Source organism: Oryzias latipes, chromosome 21 (assembly GCF_002234675.1).
Source record: "Oryzias latipes chromosome 21, ASM223467v1".
In the NCBI taxonomy this organism is placed as follows: Eukaryota; Metazoa; Chordata; class Actinopteri; order Beloniformes; family Adrianichthyidae; genus Oryzias; species Oryzias latipes.
This window is the reverse complement of record NC_019879.2, coordinates 14,003,527-14,025,380: the sequence shown is the minus strand read 5'-3', so window position 1 is coordinate 14,025,380 and position 21,854 is coordinate 14,003,527. Positions and strand designations below refer to the sequence as shown.

Sequence of the window (21,854 nt, the reverse complement as noted above, 5' to 3'; positions counted from 1 at the left end):
TGTGAGCAAAATATAACGTGAAAAATTTGGTGATTGTTTTATGATGTCTTCAGCTGCTGGTATGTACTTCCTGCCTCTGATAATGACGAAACGTATGTGTAAATATATATATATAGATAGATAAGTGGAACGTAGCCTCTCAGAGTGCGACTCATTGGAAAATGTTTCTGTTCCCATTTTACAAGAACAATTGTTTTAAAGACTGAAAATCTGAAATGTGAAGCAAACAGCCTGCTTAGTTTAAAACATGACATCATTAATTGTATTCAGTTCTCTACTGTCTTAAGAGCAGAAACAGCGAATGTGCAGAGAGGTCAATGAGTGAGCAGCAAGGCTCGGTCTAATGAGGGTTCATGTTAGAGGAGACACTAGCTGATCTTCTGCTTTCAGCCTGAAAGGCCAAAGCTGCTCTGAGATCCGAGGCTGCACCACAAACATATGAGTCATGAGTCCTGGCTGGAAAACAGACTGAATCAAACATTAATTCCGCGTGTGCAAAGACGTGGTAACATTTGTTGCCAGGCGGGGGCATGACACAGGGCAGGACGTGAGGAAACAACTGGGATTTTCCCCATCACACTGGGAATTCCAGTATGTGGACTTCTGCAATAGTTGAAAGAATAGTTCTTCTATATCTATTGGTCATCTGTACCCCGCTGGATACTTAACATCTTAAAACATGGTAATGGTGGCAAACGTGGTTTGTCAATTAACAAATGAATTCCACATGCAGACAAATTAATCCATGTTTGGAGCAACATGTGAGGAACTGGAAGAACGCCGGGACTGACAGATAAGTGTTCTGTGGTTGGAACCCAGAAAAAGCACAGATGGGAGTGTTCAGTTCTGTGGGTGAGGCTCCACAAAGGACACTGACACACAGGCTCAACCCACAGTTTCCCTCACAATCGTCAAACTTTAGTCTGACAGCAGCTTTTAGAAAGACAGCCTGGAAAATCCTTCTCCCACATTTGTTTGGAACGGTTTTAAGGCTTTTCACAGCAAGCTTAAACAGTCCTCCCTTCAGCTTAACATGCTGGGGTGAAAGTCTTAAGGGCTTTGCAGACCACTCAGGCACTCAGGTGTTCGGTGCTTTGGGGCAAAATAGAAAACAACTCCGGCCCTCATCCATTCTAAAAATAATACCCTTCTAACCTCAGATGAACAATAAAATGTCTTGAACCACACATCATAATAAAACTGTGTAAAGCCACACTACTGCAGTGCTCACACATCTGCCTGGTTCCTTTTATGGTATCAGTTGTGTCTCTCACAGCACTCAACCTGGTTTCCTGTTTCTCAATTTGCTGGCATATTCTGATGGACAACTCACTGGTCCTGTGTTCACTTCTGGACTTCAGGGTTCCGAAAACACTGATCCAGTTCTTGACTATCAGCTAATATTTCCAGATTTCCTTAAGTTCTAAACCAATTTAAAGTCGCACTCCGATTATTTTTTTAATCTATTTTCAAAGCGTTCCCAGTGGTCTATTAATTATGATGATGCTGTTTTTGGCCAAAATCCATAATTCGTTGCCATTTTTTAGGACATAGTTTCTTCAGAGCGGCAGTTCTGTAGAAATTCACCTCGGAGTTGTGGACAGGACTTTTGGCACGAAAGTAAGCCCACCTCTACTTCCCCACATCCATCTGCTTACATACTAGCTTACATCCCCAGTCTAACATTAGTGGTGCAACAAAAATGGTGACCAATAGCAGAGCTATCCAGCCGTACAGTTTAGATCCAGACTCCAGCTCAGACGAGGGAACCAAAGATGGACATGGACTAATTTGTCTACAAGTGGATGGATCAGAATGGAGCAGAGCAGTGAGCTTGTGGCCTGCTGGTTGTATATTTTACGTAACAAACACAACCTTTATCCAAAGTTTCTTTTTTTTTTAAGTCACAACAATTTGAATAAAGAAATATTCAGAAATGCTATTTTAATCTTAATTTTCTTTAAATATGTCCTCCATCATCAGAAAAATGCCAAAGGGACATGTTAAAAAGACAAAAAACTGTTTTCAAAGGTGTAAATGTTCTGAGTGGTCTTGTTTTGATAAAAAGCTTGGTGCTGTGTTTTATCATCTTAATGGTTTCAGAAGTATAAAGGTTTTGCACACACTGACAAACTATTCATTCTTCTTTTTTTTCTTTTGAAAAGCCTTCTCTACCTGGTCTTTTATGATTCCAGTATAACAACAAGTAAGCTTAGAGGTTACAATAGTAATGAAAATAAATTCTGAGAAGCAGTTTTCCATCATTCAATGTTACTTAAAGATTCTCTACGGAAAATATCAGGAGCTTTCAAAAATAATATAAAGTCCCCCAAAAATGAAACTGTGCTTTGTGAACATGAAAGCACAGAACTCACATGAGTGACGGACATGTTTTCAGCTCACTTTCTGCTTCATTCTTCCAAGAAAAGGAAAAGAAAATCCCCACAACCTCACTTTAAAAAGAAAAACACCCTCAACAGGAATACTTAGAAAAATATATATATCTAGGGCCGCCAGAGTGAGATTGAGTCAGTTATGCAACATGAAACACACAACATAGTATTTCTGGTTCAGTGTCTGTTCACTGGCTCTGCAAATCTTTGGTCACCAACCATGCAGGTCAAATGAACAACAAAGCCCTCTTTTGTACAGGAAAACGCACAGGCCATGCATGACTGTGAGGGGCAGCATCAATGATTTCTGTGCCAGTGCACATGCAGGCTTTCCCTGCTGCTGGTGTCCTGCTCAGAGACACTTCAGCAGAACTTGCTTTCACACCGTCAAACCCACCTTGATTCAGCTCGTCGTCAAGCTGTACAGAGGCAGGAAGGTGCATTTGAAAACATGCAGCTGGAGCATCAGCATGCAGCAAACATCTCACCACGGCAGCCAGAGAAAAAGTCCTTATTTGGGAAAAGCGTGTGGAGTATTAAAAAAGGCATTACAACTAGTGTAATGTATTTTTTAATTTTCTATCCTAAGCCTCAAAACTGAAACATTTGTCAGAGCTTCGTTTAGGACTGGAAGCCAGCGGCAGCTTTATTGAAATCAGCACAAGTTAATGAAACACAACACAGCAGCCTTTTACCTCCTTAACCCCCCATAAGCAACCTGTGTGTGTGAGAAGAAATGGCATGTGTTGTACAGTTTCTCCTCATAACTGACAGAGTGGAGAAACACATTCTTGCTGCAAGTCTCCACATCTAAAACTATGCTTCGCTGAAAGGGTGTGCTGGCTTTCTGAGAAGTAGCAGCTCACGGGTTATCCTCAAATGATGAAGAAGAAATGTCCATGAGGGGATTCACCGCATCCAGATTCTGCCAAGAATGATGGCGTTCTCAAAAGGAGACCATCTTTGTGATGAACTCGACTCTGAACTCAACAGTAGTTTGCCTCAAACTGTAGAAACCTCTGCAGACTCAGAGACAGCACAGATTACGTGTCACTGCGTGAACTTTATTGAGCTTGTTGTGCAGCTGAAGGGGGAAGGGAGACCGTGTTTGGTGGTTGAGGCCTCCCACAGAATACCAAACAGAATCCACTTCACACAAAAACGCACTGCACCCTCTTTGCCAACACGCTCCCCGTCTGCTTGGAACGCTCCAGTGCTGTTCTAAAAAGACGAAAGTCCAACACCTGACAACGACAGAAACACTTCTACATGCTGCTGGGCATTCATGACGTCACATGATAGGGGCGCATTAACTATTTCATTTGAGCCTGGTCAGCTCCACCACTTCCTCTGAACCAGACCTCCTTCCACTGACCGTTTCTGAGGCTCTTTGTCTTCTGTTTGGTCCATTTTTGTCACTTTACTTTGCGACAAAGAGAACTAACATCTTTTAGTATTTTTTTATTTCCAAAACATATGAGAGGAGTCAAAACCCACAAACCTAGGATTTGGAAAACTAGAACTTTGTTTTTATGAAGTATCTTCTCAAACCTTTTTTGTTTGAAACTCCAACTGGCATGATGAAGTAAACCACAGAGGAGACCTGCACCAGTTTCAACAGAACTAAAGCCTGCACCTTTTGGGCATGTCTGAGCATTCCCTTCATAATGATGGGGATTGCTGCACTGGGTGAAGTTGGCCTGGAGGAACATTTTGCATTGCATCAACAGCTGCTTCTCTCCTTCCCCCTTTTTCTGCCTTTTCCACCTTTCAGGATCTAAACTCTGAAATCAGGTTTACAGGCATCTTTTTCGACAAAAACTGAAAAGCATTTACTCATGAGGTGAAATTGCTGCTTATTCTTACATGATCTGGGGTGATGAAACTTTTGACAAGAGCAGCACTTTGACAAAACTGTAGCCGATAGGAAAGTGAGTCAGGAACACGCCCAGACAGATGATAAAAGATAGAAATCACACCTTGTATTTTTCCAGGATAAAATCCTTCATATTGTTCTCTGAATTAGCCACTATGCTGAATGAAAGATGAAGATCTTTCAAACTGTCTGCACCAGTCTGAAGATAAGTTGGCTAAAAAAGCGTATTTTGCTCCACAACATCACTTATCCTCAAACTGTCCCAAAGCTACACACTTCCATCCACCATAAACTACTTCCTGCAACAGCAGAAAGTAGTTTATGGTCACCCAGAGTGTAACTCCTACTTTAATGCTCCACCAGAACACCAAGCATGAGCAGAAAGTTCTGGTACCTGAGCTGTCAAAGGGCACCTCCTTGCAGTCTTTGCTGTTCCAGGGGCAGCTGAATACCGCTCCTCTCTCCACCACGCTGCTGGAGGACGAGGTGTTTGCCCGAGGAGCTCCGACGAGAACGTCTGACCTGGACAGACAGACCAGGCATTAGATTCCACAAAAAGGTCACAGAGAGGCAGCAAGACCAAATATACACACATTCAGGACTTCCATGCACTAGATAAAAAGACAAGTTATCTGAACTTTATCTGAACCCACAACATCTGGAGTTAATGAAGATTGTTTATCTCTAAACAGACCACATTAGTCTGACAGATATCACAAATAAACCTCAGAATTCCATGTTTAAGAGAATCCAAATCAGTCTGAGCGCTGAAGAATTTCTGTGCTCCATAGTACCTAATCCAGAGTGGCTACATGACGTCAAACCACCAGAGAGCTCGTTTTTGTGAATTCAACTTGAATAGTAGTGATGGAAAACAGAGTCTGAACTTTCGAGAAAAAAAATCTCCATTCAGCTAAATGGTTCAAACAAAACAAACCAGAGGTGTGATAGAGCTCCTCTGGTTTTTCATTTTGATGCAAGCTGGAGCAGCTTCCAGTTGTGCAGCAGGAGGAGTTTTCAAACAAAGCGTCTTTGTTTGCGGCAGCTTGCTTTTGTTGCAGATTATCCAGAGGTAACCACTCAATGGATTACAAAATACAAAAGAACATTTCTGTATTTGTGTTTGATGATTCTTTCAGACTGCTGCTTCACGGGGCTGGGATGGACAAATGCTGTTTATGGACTGACGTGTCACTTCAGTTTTGGATAGCAGCGTGAAAACAACAAGTTGTTTAGTCATTCAGGGAACATAGCAGCAGTAGCTCATCTTCATCTAATCCTCTAAAACCTGAGCTTTGGCAGCTCAACTGCAAATAAAAACTACCAAAAATATTGAAAGATTCTGGATTATCTTCTTGCCATCTCACTGTAATCCATTTCTTAATCACTTCCTCTTGACTGAGGTAACAATTTTTATGGTAGAAAATCCAACAACAAATAATCAACTTGTCATTTTTGACCTTAAATATTTGATTTACTTGCAAAGCAATAACTTTAACTCCAAGTTTTTCTGTTTTAGTGATGACAACAACCTTGTGCTATCCAAGGCAGCTATTCGTGGGAGTGGGGTCATCTAGAACCCACAAAACAGCAGGCTGAACTTTTTTTCCCCAATGATTTTTGATTTTCACTGGTGTCCATGGCAGACATGAAATCCTATAACACCTTCGTCATGGAATGTAAGGACGAGGTCATCTGGACCCAACTAGATAGCACAAAGGAAAAAATAAGACTTAGATGACCTTACAAGTCACTTTTTTTAATTTATGATGACACAGCCTTTAAATTTCTGAAAACCATCTTCAGGAAGTGTGTGTGAACTAAGATATGTCAAACTGTCTCCTCAGACAGATTCTGAGGGAAAGCAAGCAGGAAAACTTAAGACCAGACTGTCACAATGTTCCAAAGACTCCAGACTATGTGACTAAATGAGTCACCCACATGAATAATCCACAGTGAAGCAGAAGGTTGTGTTCCACCAAGATTTCAACCAGAAAACATGAGAAAGATCAGATTCTTCACTTTTGTTAAAAGTCTAAGCCAAAATAGAGTACAAACAAGCAAGAAAAACTAATGTTAAGATGCACCCAATGAAAACGAAAAAAGAGCTGAAAGTATTTGACATTCAACAAATCTGTAAGATGATCCACTTCAACAGATGAGTTTCCTTAAGTGTGAGAGACAAAGTTTAAAAAATGTTTTATTTTTAAAGGATTTATTTGTGTAATGGAGCAGATCAGTCATCCAGTGTCCTTTGCAGAAAAGCAGCCTGAAACCATGATGCTTCCACCCCCATGCTTTACAGTGGGGTATGGCACTTTTGGGATTCAGCACTCTTTCTCCTCCAAACACAGTGAGTTCCATTTGGTCTCATCTGACCACGACAATCTCACAATCCTTGTCTAGATCATCCAGATACTCTCTGGAGAACTTTGAATGGTTCTGGACATGTTCTGGGGAACCTCTGGAGCTCTACAAGATTTCAATCCATGACGCCGTAGTGTATTACTTTAGTGAACTTTGTTCCCAGCTCTCTTCCGGTCATTAACCAGTTCCCTCATGTAGTTCTGGGTTCTTTCCTCATCCTTCTCAAAATCCTTTGTACCTCACCAGGTGAAATCTTTCATGGAGTGTCAGGTGGAGGGAGATTGTCAGTGATCTAGTATTTCTTACTTTTTCTAATAATTGCTCCAACAGTTGATCTTGTCTTTCAAAGCTGTTTGTTTATTATAGTTTGGTTCATCCAAGTCTTGTTCCACTCTACAATCTTGTCCCTGGTATCCTTTGACAGCTCTTTCGTCTTGATCATTGTGGAGAGGTTGCAGTCTGGCTGTTTAAGAGTGTGGACACATGTCTTTTATGCAAATAATAGTTCAAACTGGTGACATTAATGCAGGTAACCAGTGGGGAATAGAAGAACTTCTTGTAGAAGTAGTAACAGGTCTGTGAGGAACTGAAGTCTTGTATGTTTGTTTGAAGTTGAATATTTATTTTTTGCACCATTTCTCAGATAACTCCCTTATAAATCAAGCAATGTAATTTCCTGGTTTCTATCTTATATTCTGTCTCACAGCTGAAAGGTTTTAATGATGAACACTACAGACCAAACTCCTCTTAGTGAGAACACTTGCATAATCAGTGACTGATAAATACTTGTTTGCCACACTTTATGACATCATTCAATTAAAACATACACTATACCTCAGAATGTTCTGAATGAAACCGAGTCAGCAGACTTAATACTAAGGTGGGTCCTACTTTAACTGGTATTTCATAAACATTATATTACAATAGTACTGAAAATAAATCTGTGTAGTTAACATTAAATCTGTAACAAACAAATGCTTGGGTTTGAAATACTTAAGCCAGAGTATACATTAATCATTTGAGCAAAGATAACCTGCATGTGAGGCATTTAACTTCTCCAACTGCACCAGATGGAGTGAATTCCAACAAGTATAAAAAGGGTTTGCTGATGCATTCAATGGCTGGAGTACACAGTAATTGAAATATTAGGAAGATGAGGACAAAGTGAAAAAACACCATTTTGAATAACTTTTATTATTTGTTTCTTTGAAATGCTAATAGGTACTGTTTGCGCTGGTTTAAGATATGATAGAGAAACAACAACTTATAAAGGTGATTCTGTAAAAGAGCAGCAAACTGGGTCATTTCCATTGGGACTGAACCATTTTACACACCCAGTATCTGATCAGTGTCTGGTCCCTATTGATCAGATCAAGATATTGACAAATGGCAGCTATCTTGTGACAGTCAGGTTATTACATTGAGATTTATAGCACATCTACTGATTTCTTTCTACATGTAAACACATCAATCTGTTTCCTTTCTGTCTTTTATGTTTGAAAATGTTTTTTTAAAAGCAATTTGGCAGGAAAAAAAGTCAGATGTTTAACCATTTACTTAAAATTTATTTTTTCTTCATTAAGGGTAACAGAAACGTCTGAATTGTTTTACAGATTTATAGTAAAAACATTTTTTAAAAATTGTTTCGTTTATGACTACACATCCACTGAATAGCAGTAGTTCATCAGCAATTTACCTCTGACTTGTGGGTGGGACCATTGGGGCAGAGTAAGTTTCCCATCATCCCTTTATTTACACTCTTCCTGCTAGTTTATAGCCCCTCACAACCCCAACCTAATATTAGCAGTGCAACAAAAATGGTAAGGAATATTGCGGCTATCCATATGTACAGTTTAGATCCAAATTCCACCTCAGACGAGGAAAACAAAGACGTACATGGGTCTTTTTGTCTGCAAGTGGATGCATCAGAATGGAGCAGAGCAGGAAGCTGGTGTGTTTTTTACGTCACAAATACAACTGTATTCAACCTGTATTTTGTCGTCTGCTCCTGATTCCCAAGAACTGCAATTTTGAGCTTAAATAATTTTCTTTATATATATCCATCATGAAAAAAATGCCACAAGAACATGTAAAAAAACACTATTTTCTTTGCATTGGGGTGGGTCTTTAAAGAGGTGTTTAAAATAGGGTCAAATTGATGAAGAGCTTATAGACGTGGCAGATCTGATTCCTATAGTTATCCAAGAACTCCCAGTTTTCAGATTTTTGTTTTTTTGTTTGTAACAAACATGTTACAGACAGGAAAACAGAGTATAAATGTCCTCTTCAGAAACGCTAAAGGTTGTTTCAGTGAGGAGGCCATACCTGGTTGCCACCTCTTTTATTTTTTATCTACCTCAGGCAGAATAATTATTAGGAAACACTACTTACTGTATTACATAGCTTCTAATCTCCATTTTCTTGATTTCACATTTCAGAAAATTATTGACTGGATGTTGTGAGAAACACTGCAAACAAAAGAATGTTACTTTTATTTCGATTTATTTTATTTTTAAATGCTCTGTTATTTTGCCTTGTAAATGCATTACAATTAATTAGAAGAAGGTATACTTATTTTATGTTTAATTTTAGTTGCTTCTGTAGTTTTTACAACTGATTACTTTTTACTCTTAAATTTTCTTTTTTTGAAAATTAATGTTAAGTCAAATGATTTGAGTAAATTAGTAATTCCCGCGTGCTTAAATGTCAGACGCCTTTCGAAAATTCCTAGACTTTATCTTAATCCCGTCATGTTTCGCATGTTCTTCTTAACCCTTACTTGAAGAAGTCCACCGAGAAGCCGAAGTAGCTTCGTTCGGATCCTTCGTACACGGAGGGTTTGTCCACGTCCAGGTTGAAGGAGCTGCTGTGATGGAAGCGTAAACACGCCAGAACCAGAACGGCGACAGCGGTGCGTCCCCCCGCCATGGCTGCTGCTGCTGCTGAAGACCTCCGCGGCTTCACCGAGGACCACTCACTCAGGCGGAGGAGATGCTGCCACTCACCGTGTGCGCAAACTCAACTTCCGGTGCCTTGAAAACATCAAACGGCGTCACTTCAAAACAGCCTGGAAAATCTCAGCCGTCCACCCGAGAGCTCTGCCTCGCAACCGCCGAACAAGTCTTCATGTAAAACAGACACTGATTGTGTTGTCGGCTCGTCCAGGAGGGACCGACTTTTACACACCCAGCGACACGGCCGAACCAAGCTTTGATCCGGTCGGGCTTCTGTAGCCTACAGAACAGCGGGATTCCACGGAGAGGCCACCGCTGCACAGCTCCTGTTCACGGATAAATGTGTGACAGTCAGAGCGAGCTAAAATCAGGCTAATTTACCAAGGGGGGGGGGGGGGGGATCTGCTCAATGACTTCCGGCCCGTCCCTTTCAAATCAAAAGCTCCCCATGCTGACGTAAACTTTGATTTTAGATACATGGTCAGTGAACAAAGAGAGAACTTAAAGACCCACTCCAGTGAATCGTGTTTTTTTAACATGTTATTGTTGTATTTTTCCGATGATGGAGGACATGATATAAAGAATATTAAACATATAATATGTATTTGTGGAACAGGTAATATTAGGCTGGGGGGGTGTGAGAGGCTGGTTGTAAGCCAGCAGGACAGAGTGTAAACAGATGGATGTCGGGAAGTAGAAACGGGCTAACTCTATAAGTCCCGCCCACAACTCAGAGACAAATTTCTGATGAACTCCTGCTGCTCTGCAGAAACCATTTTCCAGAAAATGACACAGGTTTTTTAATTTTGGCTAATAACTCTATAATCATTATTAAAAGACCACTGGGAACACTTTAAAAAAAGAGCAGAGTGGGACTTTAACAGTCATGAACTGTGATGGAAGGAACGCGTTACAAAAAAGTATTAGCAGAGTACCTAATATAACATTACAGTAATGCAGATATATTATAATTGATCTCAGAAATAATTTACTTATTTGGTGAATAATTAAATAAAATTCTTCACTAATTGGGATAATTTAAGAAAACATTTTTACATTATGAGGATCACTTCAAGTTAGTGGAGCAAAATTCAAAGCTCTGTTTTAATCCCGTTTTACCAGTACTCTTGTGTTGTCCATGTATCTATTAAATATAAAATTGGAAATTTACTTAAAAAAATAACTTTGCCACAACTTATTAGTGTTTTAAAACAATAAAGTTAGATTTTACATAACTTTATGTAAGATTTAATACAAAATAAGATAAAATTTACTTTATACCTACCCTGAGAGTTTTTTTCTTATTATTATTTTTCTAACTTGTTCTGTCCAACAACTGAGCAAAAAGATGAGCGCTGAAGGCCTTTTGTGTTGGACAGGTTTTACTATTACAAAAGGGGGTTACGAATCTTCGGATAGACAAGGTGTAAATGGGGGAGACCCTGCACTAGGAGCGTCCGCAGCAACGGGACCCACGCAACCCGATTGTGTGTGTGTGTGTGTGTGTGGGGGGGGGGGGTGGTACTGCCCACCTACCCAGCCAGGTGCAGAGGAAGGCCCCCTACAGGGGCTCCTCCGGCACCGGGAAGTATAGGCGAGCCCAGTGTCAGGACCCACAGGCCACAGGACAGGCGTGCTCCGACATACCGGGCGGCAGCCATTCGGGCCACTGGGCGCTGGACATCGAGACGTGGGCCCAGGAGCCGCCCACCACCCAGCTGGAGCCTGACCCAAGCAGCCCAAAGATTATGATGCAACCACAGCTCCACCCCTACCTCCCCCCACATTACCCTCTACAGCACTCCTCCCTTATCCCCCCGCTGCCCTTCCCACTCTGGAAAAGGGAGGGTGAGCCCCCAGGCCTGTCCCCACCCATGCACTCTCACACACACACACACACATTCTTCTGGTTGCCCCCCGTGGCTGCTCAGTAACCCACTCCAGCCCACCGACCCCCTAGCACCGCACGCCTGGCCACTGCTTCGGCTAACAGGGTCCCCACACGCCCGGCCGCCCAGGGGGACCAGGCCGCCCCTCTCCGATCCCTAAAATATGCGAGTAAAAGTGGAATGGAGGGCGAGTGCCGATGAGGCCCCAAAGAGAGTAACTCCCGGTCAGCCCCACCAGCATATCCCACCCGTCCAATTCCCGGAGCCCTCTGTGCATGTGTGCAAAATTTGTTCGGTGGGAGCGGAAAGGAGGAGGCGGATGGGCACAACCGGGGGAAGAAGGCCCCCCAGCCAGCCGCAGTGGGCGGCTGGGGGGCCGGTCACTGCCAGCCGCAGTGGGCGGCTGGCTGGAAAAGAAGGAGAAAATAAATAAATACATTAATAAAATAATAATAATCATGAAGAAAAGAAAAGAAAAAGGAAATAAATACAAATAAAAAATAAAGGTAAAGTAATTAAATTAAGTAAAAAGCCCTTTTTAAAGCCCTTTGCCCAGAGGAACCCCGAAAGTGCAATAAATTAACCCCTTCACCCCTCTGCTGTTGATGCATCGTTGACCCCAGGGGCCAGGCCAAGCGCCAAGGAATCGGCCACGGGCAAAACACCGGCTGAGGGCAGCCAAGCCCCAGGCCCGAAAATCCTAAGATCCCTCCCAGGCCAAGCCTCAGCGGCCACACCTGTCCAGGAACGTTCCCGGCTGGCAGCCACCGCCCACCCTGTGCCCAGAATGCACAGACCCATGAACCCCCGCCTCAATGCTAGCCAAGTGCGCACCCCCGATCCCCCCCTCCCCCAAGCAGCCAGAGCCCTGAAGCCAGGAGAACACCAGGCCCTGAGAGTTTTTTACAGGCGCCTTGTAAATGTTGTTTACTTTTAGCATATCTCATCAGGGTTCGCCACGGCAAATGATATAAACCTGTACAAATCCGCAGTTTTACACCAGATGCCCTTTCTGACAGAGCCCTTTATTTTTCGGCAGGGGACCAGCTGGCACATGGAGGCCCGAACTTGGGCCCCCTGTGTAGCCCCTTGTGGCTACATAGTTAGGCAGAAACGTGTTGGGTCTTACTCAAGGACCCACAATGGAATAAACTCATCATGCCCCCTGGAAAATAAAACCCTGGTTTCCCATAAACCAGTCCTGCATGTAGCCAACTAAGCCATCAAGCTGGTTGAAAGGCGCCTTATAAATAAAATGTGTTATTAAATAGTATTAAAAAGATTTAATTTAAGCAAGTATTGGCACAAATGTAAAGGATTCAATATTGGTTTGATCTTCTGAGCAGGAGGCTAACGAGGAGGTTCATGGATGAAGTGAAGGAGGAGATGAAGTTGTAGTGAGAGTGAGCAGTATGTAAGGAAGGGGATGGGCTTAGGCGGATGTTTTGCTGAGGGAAAAACAAAGAGGAGAAAAAATTCATATTAAGAATAAAATGTCATTGTTGTAACTATAATGTTGTGTTATTGTTGTATTAATATTCTTCACCAAAGAACAGAAAACAAAAGTAGGACATGATGCCATTCTCTTTTGTAGTGTTTTCAAAAAGTAGTGCAATCTCACAAATTTCCTTTACAATGCTTTGTGTTTTTTAAAATATTTCTAATACAATGAAATTACTTCTAATAACAGTAATAGCAATATGTTTCAGTGCTTTCTGTGTTTTGACCAAATGTCTAACAAGCTTCTTTCTTTCTGAATTGAAGGGTACTAAAATACCTCTGTATACATTATCGCTACATGGGAAACCAGGGTTCTTTTCCAAGGGGGCGCCATGAGCTAAATCCAGTGGGGCCCGAGTCAAGGTCTCCCTGTGCCGGTCCCCAGCCCAGATAAAATACAGGTTTGTGTCAGGAAGGTCATCCAGCATAAAACTCTCTGCCAAACCAAAATGTGCGGATCATTGAAAGCTGATTCACGGTAGCGACCCCTGACAGTATGTGCAGAAAGGTGAACACCAACTTTTCAATATTTTATTCCTACTTAAGTGTTGGTATAAATACCTTATAATTATTTACCAAATTAACACGGATGCTTAGCAATCTGTTGGTCTACCAATGATCATTTTTACAACTTTAGACGTATTCAAATCAGGCGTGTTTGTGTGTCTTTGTCGGCCTGGATTCAGCTTAACACAACACAAAGCTGAGGCCCAACAGGAAGTTCATTCCAGCAATAAACAGAAGGATCACACAGTCAGCAATGATGTTTTTCATGTTGAATTAAATTAATCAGTTCACTTTTACCTTCCTTTTGTACAAATTTCAAATCTTGCATTTGATCCTTGTTTTCCTTTTAGTAGAAATGTAATGTTTTTATCCACATAGACAAATTATTTATTTTATATGTCTGACTCAATTAAATCTGACGTGAAATGTGATTCCCTTAAAGTCAATTGAGAAAAAGAAAACACTAGATCAAATTCCAGACATGGGGTTAAGATCAGGTCATGCGGTTGTCCTAAGAGTGGACAGCTCACTCATTCCTGGCTGCATGTTGGCCTGAATTCATGATACTCAGTAACGGCTTACATCACAATGACCTAAGAATTCACATGGCAACAGTTTGGCAGGATAACTGAGCTTTTGGTCTTATTTGGCCATGAAGCGCTGTGAATCCCTGCTGAGATGAAGTGTGCGTTTAAGAATGTGCAGCAAAAACTAACATAACATTCTTTTGGGGGGGGAGGGTGTTACATGTAAAAGGGAGAAAGATTGGGAAAGAGAGAGGATGTATTTTATGCTCAGCTTTCATGTTCTATTGAAATGATTACAGTGAAATTAGGTTCACAGATTTGGTTCTGGAGTTGTCTTGTGGGGCAGAAGTCTGCAGATCTAAAACCATGGAGAGCACAAGCATGTTTTGTAAAGCTAAAATTCTCTTGAAGGTCTAGTTTTTGAAGACCTGTCCCTCTTTTGAGTGGGTGAAGGTGAGACATTTTTGTAAAGTGAGAGCATTTTGGCTTTTCAGCTCACTTTGGACTGGACCTTTAAAAGGCGGCTTGATTCTTGAGGCATGATATTTCAGGAGCTTTGATCAAGCCTCTTGACCTACATAGTTAAAAATGTGTTCTTCTGGTCTGTCAGTGCGTAGCTGCAACAAAAAATAGCTTAAATCCTGTTGGATGGCTTCGTTGTTTTTGCAGAAGATCTACAGTTAAAGACCAAACACCATGCCAAAAGTGTGTACCTGTGTGTGTGTGTGTGTGGGGGGGGGGGGGTCTTTTAAAAAGTGACTTCTTTCTGAATCACCTTATTTTCAGACCAGCCTTGTCTTTGTGAACATTAGGTTTCAAATGAGAAACAACTACACAGATATGCTGACCTGAAGATTATTCACAACCACAAAAACAGAAGTATTTTTTTAAAAAACGTTTTAAATTAAAAAAAAAAAACAGTAATGAAGCCTCTAAAATTTTTAAAAGCTTTCACTTGGATATTTTGGGGGAAATGTTCATTCTTGAAGACAAACATATATGGTTCAAATTCCTATGAAGTCAGTATGCAGTTTTCAGATGCAATGGCAAAAATGCATTTCATTTCCATCTTTGAATCCCTCTTATTTTGACAATCAGGAAGTGGCCTGGTTGCAAAAAAGCTTCACTATTATCTCACTGTTGGCAGCCTCAACAAAACAAACTTGCTTTGGATGTGTGTGTTCATGCTGAGTCAAAGTCAGAGAAACTTAGACTACCAAATAGTTCCTTAGCACAGCTATAGTGCACTGCTACCCAGGGGATGGGTCAATGCACACAAATAATGAGATTTTATCCTGAATTTAACATTAACACTTTGACCCATAACAAAATAATAATAAAATAAATAAAAAATCAGGAAGTCAGAGTAATCTTAGTATTAATAAACATTGTTGCAATATGTTGCCTAGTTTTGTCTTTGCTTTTTGTATTGTATCAGAACAACTTTTATCATGGAAAATACATTCTTAAAAAAATGTATGCAAAGAGATAAATAGGCAAATAAACGTACTACATATTTAGTTCAAGAGAAAAAGTTGCTTTTAAATCGTTTACGTAAATTACTAATTACTAAAATATTGTAATAATTCCTTTTTTTTACCCTGTAGACATTTTACATCCTTTATGCACTAAAATAACTGCAGCTTGTCCAGTATTTTTAAAATAGTAATCATTGTTTAGATCATTTTGCAAAAACTTTAGAACACAGACTGAAATAACTTTTGCAAAATTTGGCTGTTTTCATCAACATTTTACATCTGTTTATTTAGTAATTTAAGTAAAACAATTTACAAAAAATATTATTACTTTTCTATGAATTATTATTATCCGTGGTTCCAAAAATAATTTAAGATTTTCCTCCTTGGAATAGGCAAAACGTACTTTTTAGCATGATATTCCTTTTGCCACCACTAGGTGACAGTAACTTACAATTTGAGGTAAAGTCTTTATTACGTCATATCCTTTCTGCTTTAGAAACAGGTATGGCGGCGGCAGCAGAGAAGTCAACAAAAGAGCGGCTACTTTCTGTGTTGGATGATTTGGAGGTGTTATCGCGGTAAAGGAAACAGCTCATATTTTGTTTTCCGTGTTGTAGTTAGGTAGCGACACAGTAGGCGGGTTTACGGCTTGGTCTGCACAGTCCTGATTCGAGTCCAGAAGTCCAGTGGAGAGTAAAGGCTCATGAGGCTTAGTTCACGCTTTGAAATTAAAGCCCCCCCCCCGGGGGGGCTTTAAATGGCCTCCGTTGTGCCGCGTACTCCACAGCTCCTCGTGCTGAATCCTCCATGTCTGCTCTTCTGTTTCAGGGAGCTGATCGAGATGCTGGCTCTGGCCAGAAACCAGAAAGTTCCTCAGCCAGGAGAGGACACACAGGTGAAGGACACAACTTTTTTATTCTAGTTCAACACTCCAAAAGAGCCACTCCAAAGAAAATTGTGTTTTTAAAATGTTCTTGTGGCATTTTAAAGATGGTAAAAGACATTTACAAAAAAAAGTATGCTTAAATTGTATTTCTGATTATTTCTTTAGTTAAATAGTTGTCATCAGGAGCAGATCATCTAAAAACATGAAAACAACAGGCTTGGCCTCAGCCATCAGGGCGGCCTCTCTCTTGATATTCCAGCATTTATTTGGATATGGCCATGTTTAAAAAAAATGAAGAAAAAAAACATTTCATGTTTTGGGTTTGAGCTGTGCAGCACTGTCACCTCTAGCCATTTGAAATGATGCTGGTCTCCATGGAAGCAAAGGCCACAGTCGACGTCTGATCAGTGCTGCTTCTTGTGTTTATTGGAGAGCCTGTTTTGTCTTCAGATCCTGGAGCTTCTGGTGCAGAGGGACAAGGAATTCCAAGAGCTGATGGAGGTGGCCCAGCAGCAGGGAAAGATTCATCAGGAGATGCAACTGTTGGAAAAGGAAGTGGAGAAGAGAGACAGTGACATCCAGCAGCTGCAGAAACAGCTGAAGGAGGCAGAGCACATCCTGGTGGGTTGAGGTTGTGTGTATTTTTGCTTCATCTGATACTGCTGTAAGGTGATGTAGTTACATTCACAGGTGCATTAGCAGAAATCCTCATTCTTCTAGCACATAGGCAGATTAAGCCAGTCTAATGCATTCTCCATATAGGCTGCTGTAAGCAGATCTATGGCTGTGCTGGCTTTAGCATTTGTTGAGTAAAAGTATAAAAACTCTAAAAGGCTAAATATCTTTTGCTGTAAAAAATTAACTCAATGTGTTGTAAATCTGGCAGTTTACTACAACTGTAAAAAAAAAAAAAAAAACCTGTGACAAATAATTTTTTTTGTAACATATATGTTGAGAGCTAAGTCAATTAAATAATATAGTTCAAAGTAATCTAAAGATTGCTTAGTCATCTGGGTCATTACAAATTTCACCACTGTCTGAAAGTGTAACAGTTTAAAGCAGTGCTTTTCAAATAGTGGGGTGCGCCCCCCCGATGCGATGCCGGGGGGGGGGGCGCGCTATAGTGGCGGTTTTAGGCACAGGTTATACAGACAATTGTCCGGTGCTCATATTTAACGTGGGGGCGGTGATGACAGCGGCTCAGTGCTTGGGGAAAAAATCTGCGCCTCTATTCGGTTCCTATTGTCTGTAAAATCACAGAGTTTGTGACAACCTGAAACCTGTGAATTCCTGTCCCTGTAGCTGCGCGCTCCCGTCTCCTGTCACACGCGGCTGCGTGTGTGAGAACGAAAGGGGAGGGGTAGTGGGCTCAGTCTGCCAGGTGAAACGGGGCACGCGGAGAACTGCAAGCCCTGTTGCCCAACACTAGGATCATCCCATGCCTTTTGAGGACTCAGCTAATGCTAATAATGTCATTCTTTATCAACTATTGTAGACATTTTGATGATGCTTCTTTTCCAGCACCTAAAACAGAAAGGTGTAGGAATGACGGGGTCACTGGATCCAGATCTAAGATCACACTTGGAAAGCAGCTTCTGTCAATCTAAACTGACTTTTTCTCCTTCAAGGCCACTGCAGTTTACCAGGCCAAGGAGAAACTTGCTTCCATTGAAAAGGCTAAGAAAGGTGAGCAAACACACTTGTCTTTCAGTCTGTGGATTTGGATGTATCATTTTGTGTCTGGTAACATCCAGATACTCAAGCAGCTGTGTGACTTCAGCGTTGACACTCAAAGATTTTAGTTTAAGGTTTTCGTTAAAGAATTCATTCCTTCTTCCATTTTAGGTAGCATCTTCATCTCTGCCAAAAAAAATAATTACTCTCTTGTGCCATCTTTTTGTATCGACTCAAGATTTGGCATAAAAAAACATTGGTTCTCATTAAATGACCTATATCATGCAAAATCAATTTTATTTTTAGCTTTTTATGTATTATATTTGTTAATTCCTCTTGAAAAACGACCCCAGAAGAGTATTTTGATCCTTTAATGCATTTCTGAGTTTTCCTCTAAAAACCTGCTCTCTGAGCACCAGCCCCTCCCAATCCCCAAAAACAGGCGGGTTTTCATATTGCAACAAAAATGAGCTGCTAAGAAAACCGGTATTTCATTTAAAAATTGATGGGGCGGCAGGTGCTTATGCAGGTGCTTAGGCAGTTTAGCAGATCGTCCAATGGTCGAAGAGTCGGCGGTTTGATCCCTGGTCCCACCACTCAACTGTCGTTGTGTCCTTGGGCAAGACACTTCACCCTCCTTGCCTCCAGTGCAGCTCCACTGCTGTGTGAATGTGTATGAATGTCCTGGTGATGGTCAGAGGGACGCGAACTGGCAGCCACAACTGTCAGTCTGCCCCAGGGCAGCTGAGGCTACATCAGTAGCTACCATCAGCAAGTATGAATGAGGAGTGAATGGATAATGGACACATTGTAAGCGCTTTGAGCATAAATCCAATTCATTCTTATAAATATGATTATAGCTTACTCTGAAAGACTTAAGAAAAACATGACATAGGCTTTTCAAAATTGTTTTTTTAACTTTTTTGCAGGAAGTGTCTCATCAGAGGAAATCATAAAGTATGCTCACAGAATCAGCGCCAGTAACGCTGTGTGTGCTCCGCTGAACTGGGTTCCAGGTATTAAACTCTGCACTGCAGCAAAAGCTAACCTTTTGCACAAGTCCTGTTTTAACTGCTATTCGCTATTCGGTTCCCAGGAGATCCACGCCGACCTTATCCAACTGACCTGGAAATGCGCAGTGGGATCCTCGGACACATGGCAAACCTGCCCAGCAATGGTGTGAACGGACACCTGCCAGGAGACGCTCTGGCTGCTGGACGGTTACCAGGTATGACCTCTGACCCTGCAAGACAGCTGATCCTCCGATTAAAATGTTTTAACTTCTGTTTTAATTTCAAACAGGAAGCAATTTTAATTGTTTTCAGGATATTTTTTCTTTATTGCAAATTATTCAATTTCAACAATTCCACTCACGATTATTGAGAGTGGTCACAATAGAAATTTTGACTGGTTCCAACATGGTGGTGTTTGCATCAGGAAAAAAATAGCGACTGGATTGACGTCACTTGGTTGGAACCAGAAGTAAACCATTTTCTATGGGTGATGTCACCCTCGGTCGCTTCAGTTATCATAGACCAGGGGTGTCCAACATTTTGCAAGGAGGGCCAGATTTGGTGAGGTGAAACAGTGTGAGGGTCAAATACATTTGAACTAAAATGACTGAATTCCACATTTGAAGACAAGGAATACAATTAAGAAAAAGTCTGTCTGTAAAATAAAAATTGATCAACATTAAATCATTTTATTCACTATTTAATGCTAACTGTAAAATTTTGAATTTAAGTTGTTTGAATAAGAAAACTTAACACAAACAGTTATCTATTTTAGTACAAAATGCAAAAAAAAAAAAAAACAATGATGATTGGTCAGACTGATGACATCTGATTAAGCCTCCAATGAATGATTGGTGGAGACAGTTAAAGGGGCGGGACTTTTCCGAAAACACGAATGGATGTTGGAAAGATAAACTTTTTTATGTTGATCTAACTTAATTGTTTGCTTCAGTTAAAATAAATCATTTTTTTAAGTTCAGTCAACTTAAAAATAAAACATAGTTATCAGACAGTTATTTTACTTTCGTTCAAACTAATTCAATTAAGTAGGTGTAACTTTGGTCCAGTTGCGCTGCAGCGCAAGGAATTGTGGGATACCATTCCCTTTGCCTGTCTGGATGTATTGGGATTTAAGTGTGGGGATTTGTCTAAATGTATTTTGTTGTCTAGCTGATTTACTCTGTTTTGCCTAGTTATTTTATCCTGGTATGTTTATTTTTTTCTGCACCATGATTGAGAGGGAGGGAGAGGAGAATGACTAAATCCATTGTGCTGAATATCGTTGTAAGATCAAAAATGAAAGTTGGTGTACATAATAACTGAATTCAGGCTTCATAGTGTGAATCCACACTAGATAATTCATGTTAATGTTCTTCAAATGAGAATATCTGGAGGCTCAAACTTAGACATATAAGAATTCAAGAAATACAATAAATCAGGATGGAAAAACATTAAATTGAAATAAATAAATAAATAAACGCCCCTCTCACCCTCCGGGTGGTTTCTCCTCCAATTTCAGGTCCTCTACCAGAGGCCTGGGAGCTTGGGGGTCCTGCCCAGTATCTTAGCTGTTCCTAGCACTGCGCTTTTCTGAACTGAAAGGTCTGAGGTCTTTCCAGGTATCTGTGGTAGCCACTCCTCCAGCTTGGGGGTTACTGCCCCGAGTGCTCCAATTACCACAGGCACTCACTTTTCTATCCATTGAAAATACCTTGTTCTCGCTTTGTACGCGCGTTAACTCAGGGTTACCGGGAGGAGGTTAATTAACCAAACTCATACCTGGTGTTTTGGAACCGACAAACCCAAAGTAAGCAAGTTTAGGCCTACTTAAGCGAGAGTTCAGGGTCAAAGTCAGGTTAAGTTAACATTGCTTTCAGGAATACCTCTCTGAGGTGGTCCTTTACAGGCTTGACATTTGGAAAAACAATCCTTTTGTGTTGTGTTTCTTCAGACATCTTGACCCCTCACTACCCCTGGCAGTCCTCGGACGTCTCTGCAGGGATGCTGCCTCCTCACCACGGCAACGATTTCAGCCTGGAGCCTCCAGGCCACAACAAGGAGAACGAAGATGATGTTGAAGCCATGTCAACAGATTCCTCCAGCAGCAGTAGCGATTCAGACTGAAACACTGTTTTCCTGAGTACTGGCATTACACAAACATTGACAGACCCAGCGAGATGTGTTTGTTGATAATCTGAGTAAAAACTTGCTTCAGTTCCCTTTTTCCTGTTCGAACTGGTATTTCCTCTGGTTTGTCAGACCTGGAAGAAATCAGTTTGCTTTCATGCCTTTTTAGCTTTTTATTTTTGTCAAGCACCTGTATCTGATAGATGGAGATGGTGTGAGCCATTTCCTGTGTTTTGCATGAATTACTAACTGGGCAAATGGAAAAAAAAGCTTTAAAATTCTTGGTTTGCTCTTCTGTGGCAGAAAACAGTCATTGAAGTATAAAGTAAAACTTTCAGTTGATGTTGTGTAAATACTTTTGTATATACTTAACATTGTAAATAAATACTTTTGGTTAAAACTTGTCTTTGCTTTTTGTGTTTTGTTTTGGAAAAAGTAAAAATGTTACAGCATCAATTGCTACATTTTATTTGAGGACAATTTTATCTTTATTTAGATGTTAATTCAGATGTAAGGAGTACTTCTGTGCTTCAGACAGAAGCACTGTGATTCAAAACAAGCTTAATGACAAAGGTTTCATTTAAAGGGTATTAACCATCAACCTCCCCAAAAAGTGCAGCAGCATTTTATGAAATAATTAAAATACAAGTATTTTTTTAGATC

The 21,854-nt window shown here is 40.9% G+C and overlaps 2 protein-coding genes across 2 annotated transcripts in view; one reads left to right on the top strand and one right to left on the bottom strand.

Annotated features, from left to right (window-relative positions):
• itgav (integrin subunit alpha V) overlaps positions 1-9,975 on the bottom strand; it is a 44,871-nt gene extending 34,896 nt beyond the window's left edge. The window contains exons 1-3 of the mRNA XM_023950649.1: positions 9,823-9,975; positions 9,416-9,668; positions 4,664-4,791 (exon numbers count right to left, since the gene is read on the bottom strand). Coding sequence (XP_023806417.1) covers positions 4,664-4,791; positions 9,416-9,564 — 277 coding nt within the window. The 5' untranslated portion in view covers positions 9,565-9,668; positions 9,823-9,975. The remainder of the gene's footprint in view (positions 1-4,663; positions 4,792-9,415; positions 9,669-9,822) is intronic.
• A 5,980-nt stretch (positions 9,976-15,955) lies between these two features.
• Positions 15,956-21,595, top strand: med4 (mediator complex subunit 4). The gene is made up of 7 exons (XM_011489511.3): positions 15,956-16,069; positions 16,320-16,386; positions 16,828-16,998; positions 18,006-18,063; positions 18,981-19,067; positions 19,148-19,279; positions 21,016-21,595. The coding sequence occupies exons 1-7, from the start codon at positions 15,996-15,998 to the stop codon at positions 21,186-21,188; spliced, it is 762 nt and encodes a 253-aa protein (XP_011487813.1). The 5' UTR covers positions 15,956-15,995; the 3' UTR covers positions 21,189-21,595.
• The last annotated feature ends 259 nt before the right edge of the window (positions 21,596-21,854 follow it).

Excerpts from the sequence above, each read along its gene's own strand:
- med4 (XM_011489511.3), top strand. The coding sequence starts at position 15,996 with ATGGCGGCGGCAGCAGAGAAGTCAACAAAAGAGCGGCTACTTTCTGTG. Across the intron at positions 16,999-18,005 it reads AGGAGGCAGAGCACATCCTG|GCCACTGCAGTTTACCAGGC; the intron begins GTGGGTTGAGGT and ends TTCTCCTTCAAG. Across the intron at positions 19,068-19,147 it reads TCCGCTGAACTGGGTTCCAG|GAGATCCACGCCGACCTTAT; the intron begins GTATTAAACTCT and ends TTCGGTTCCCAG.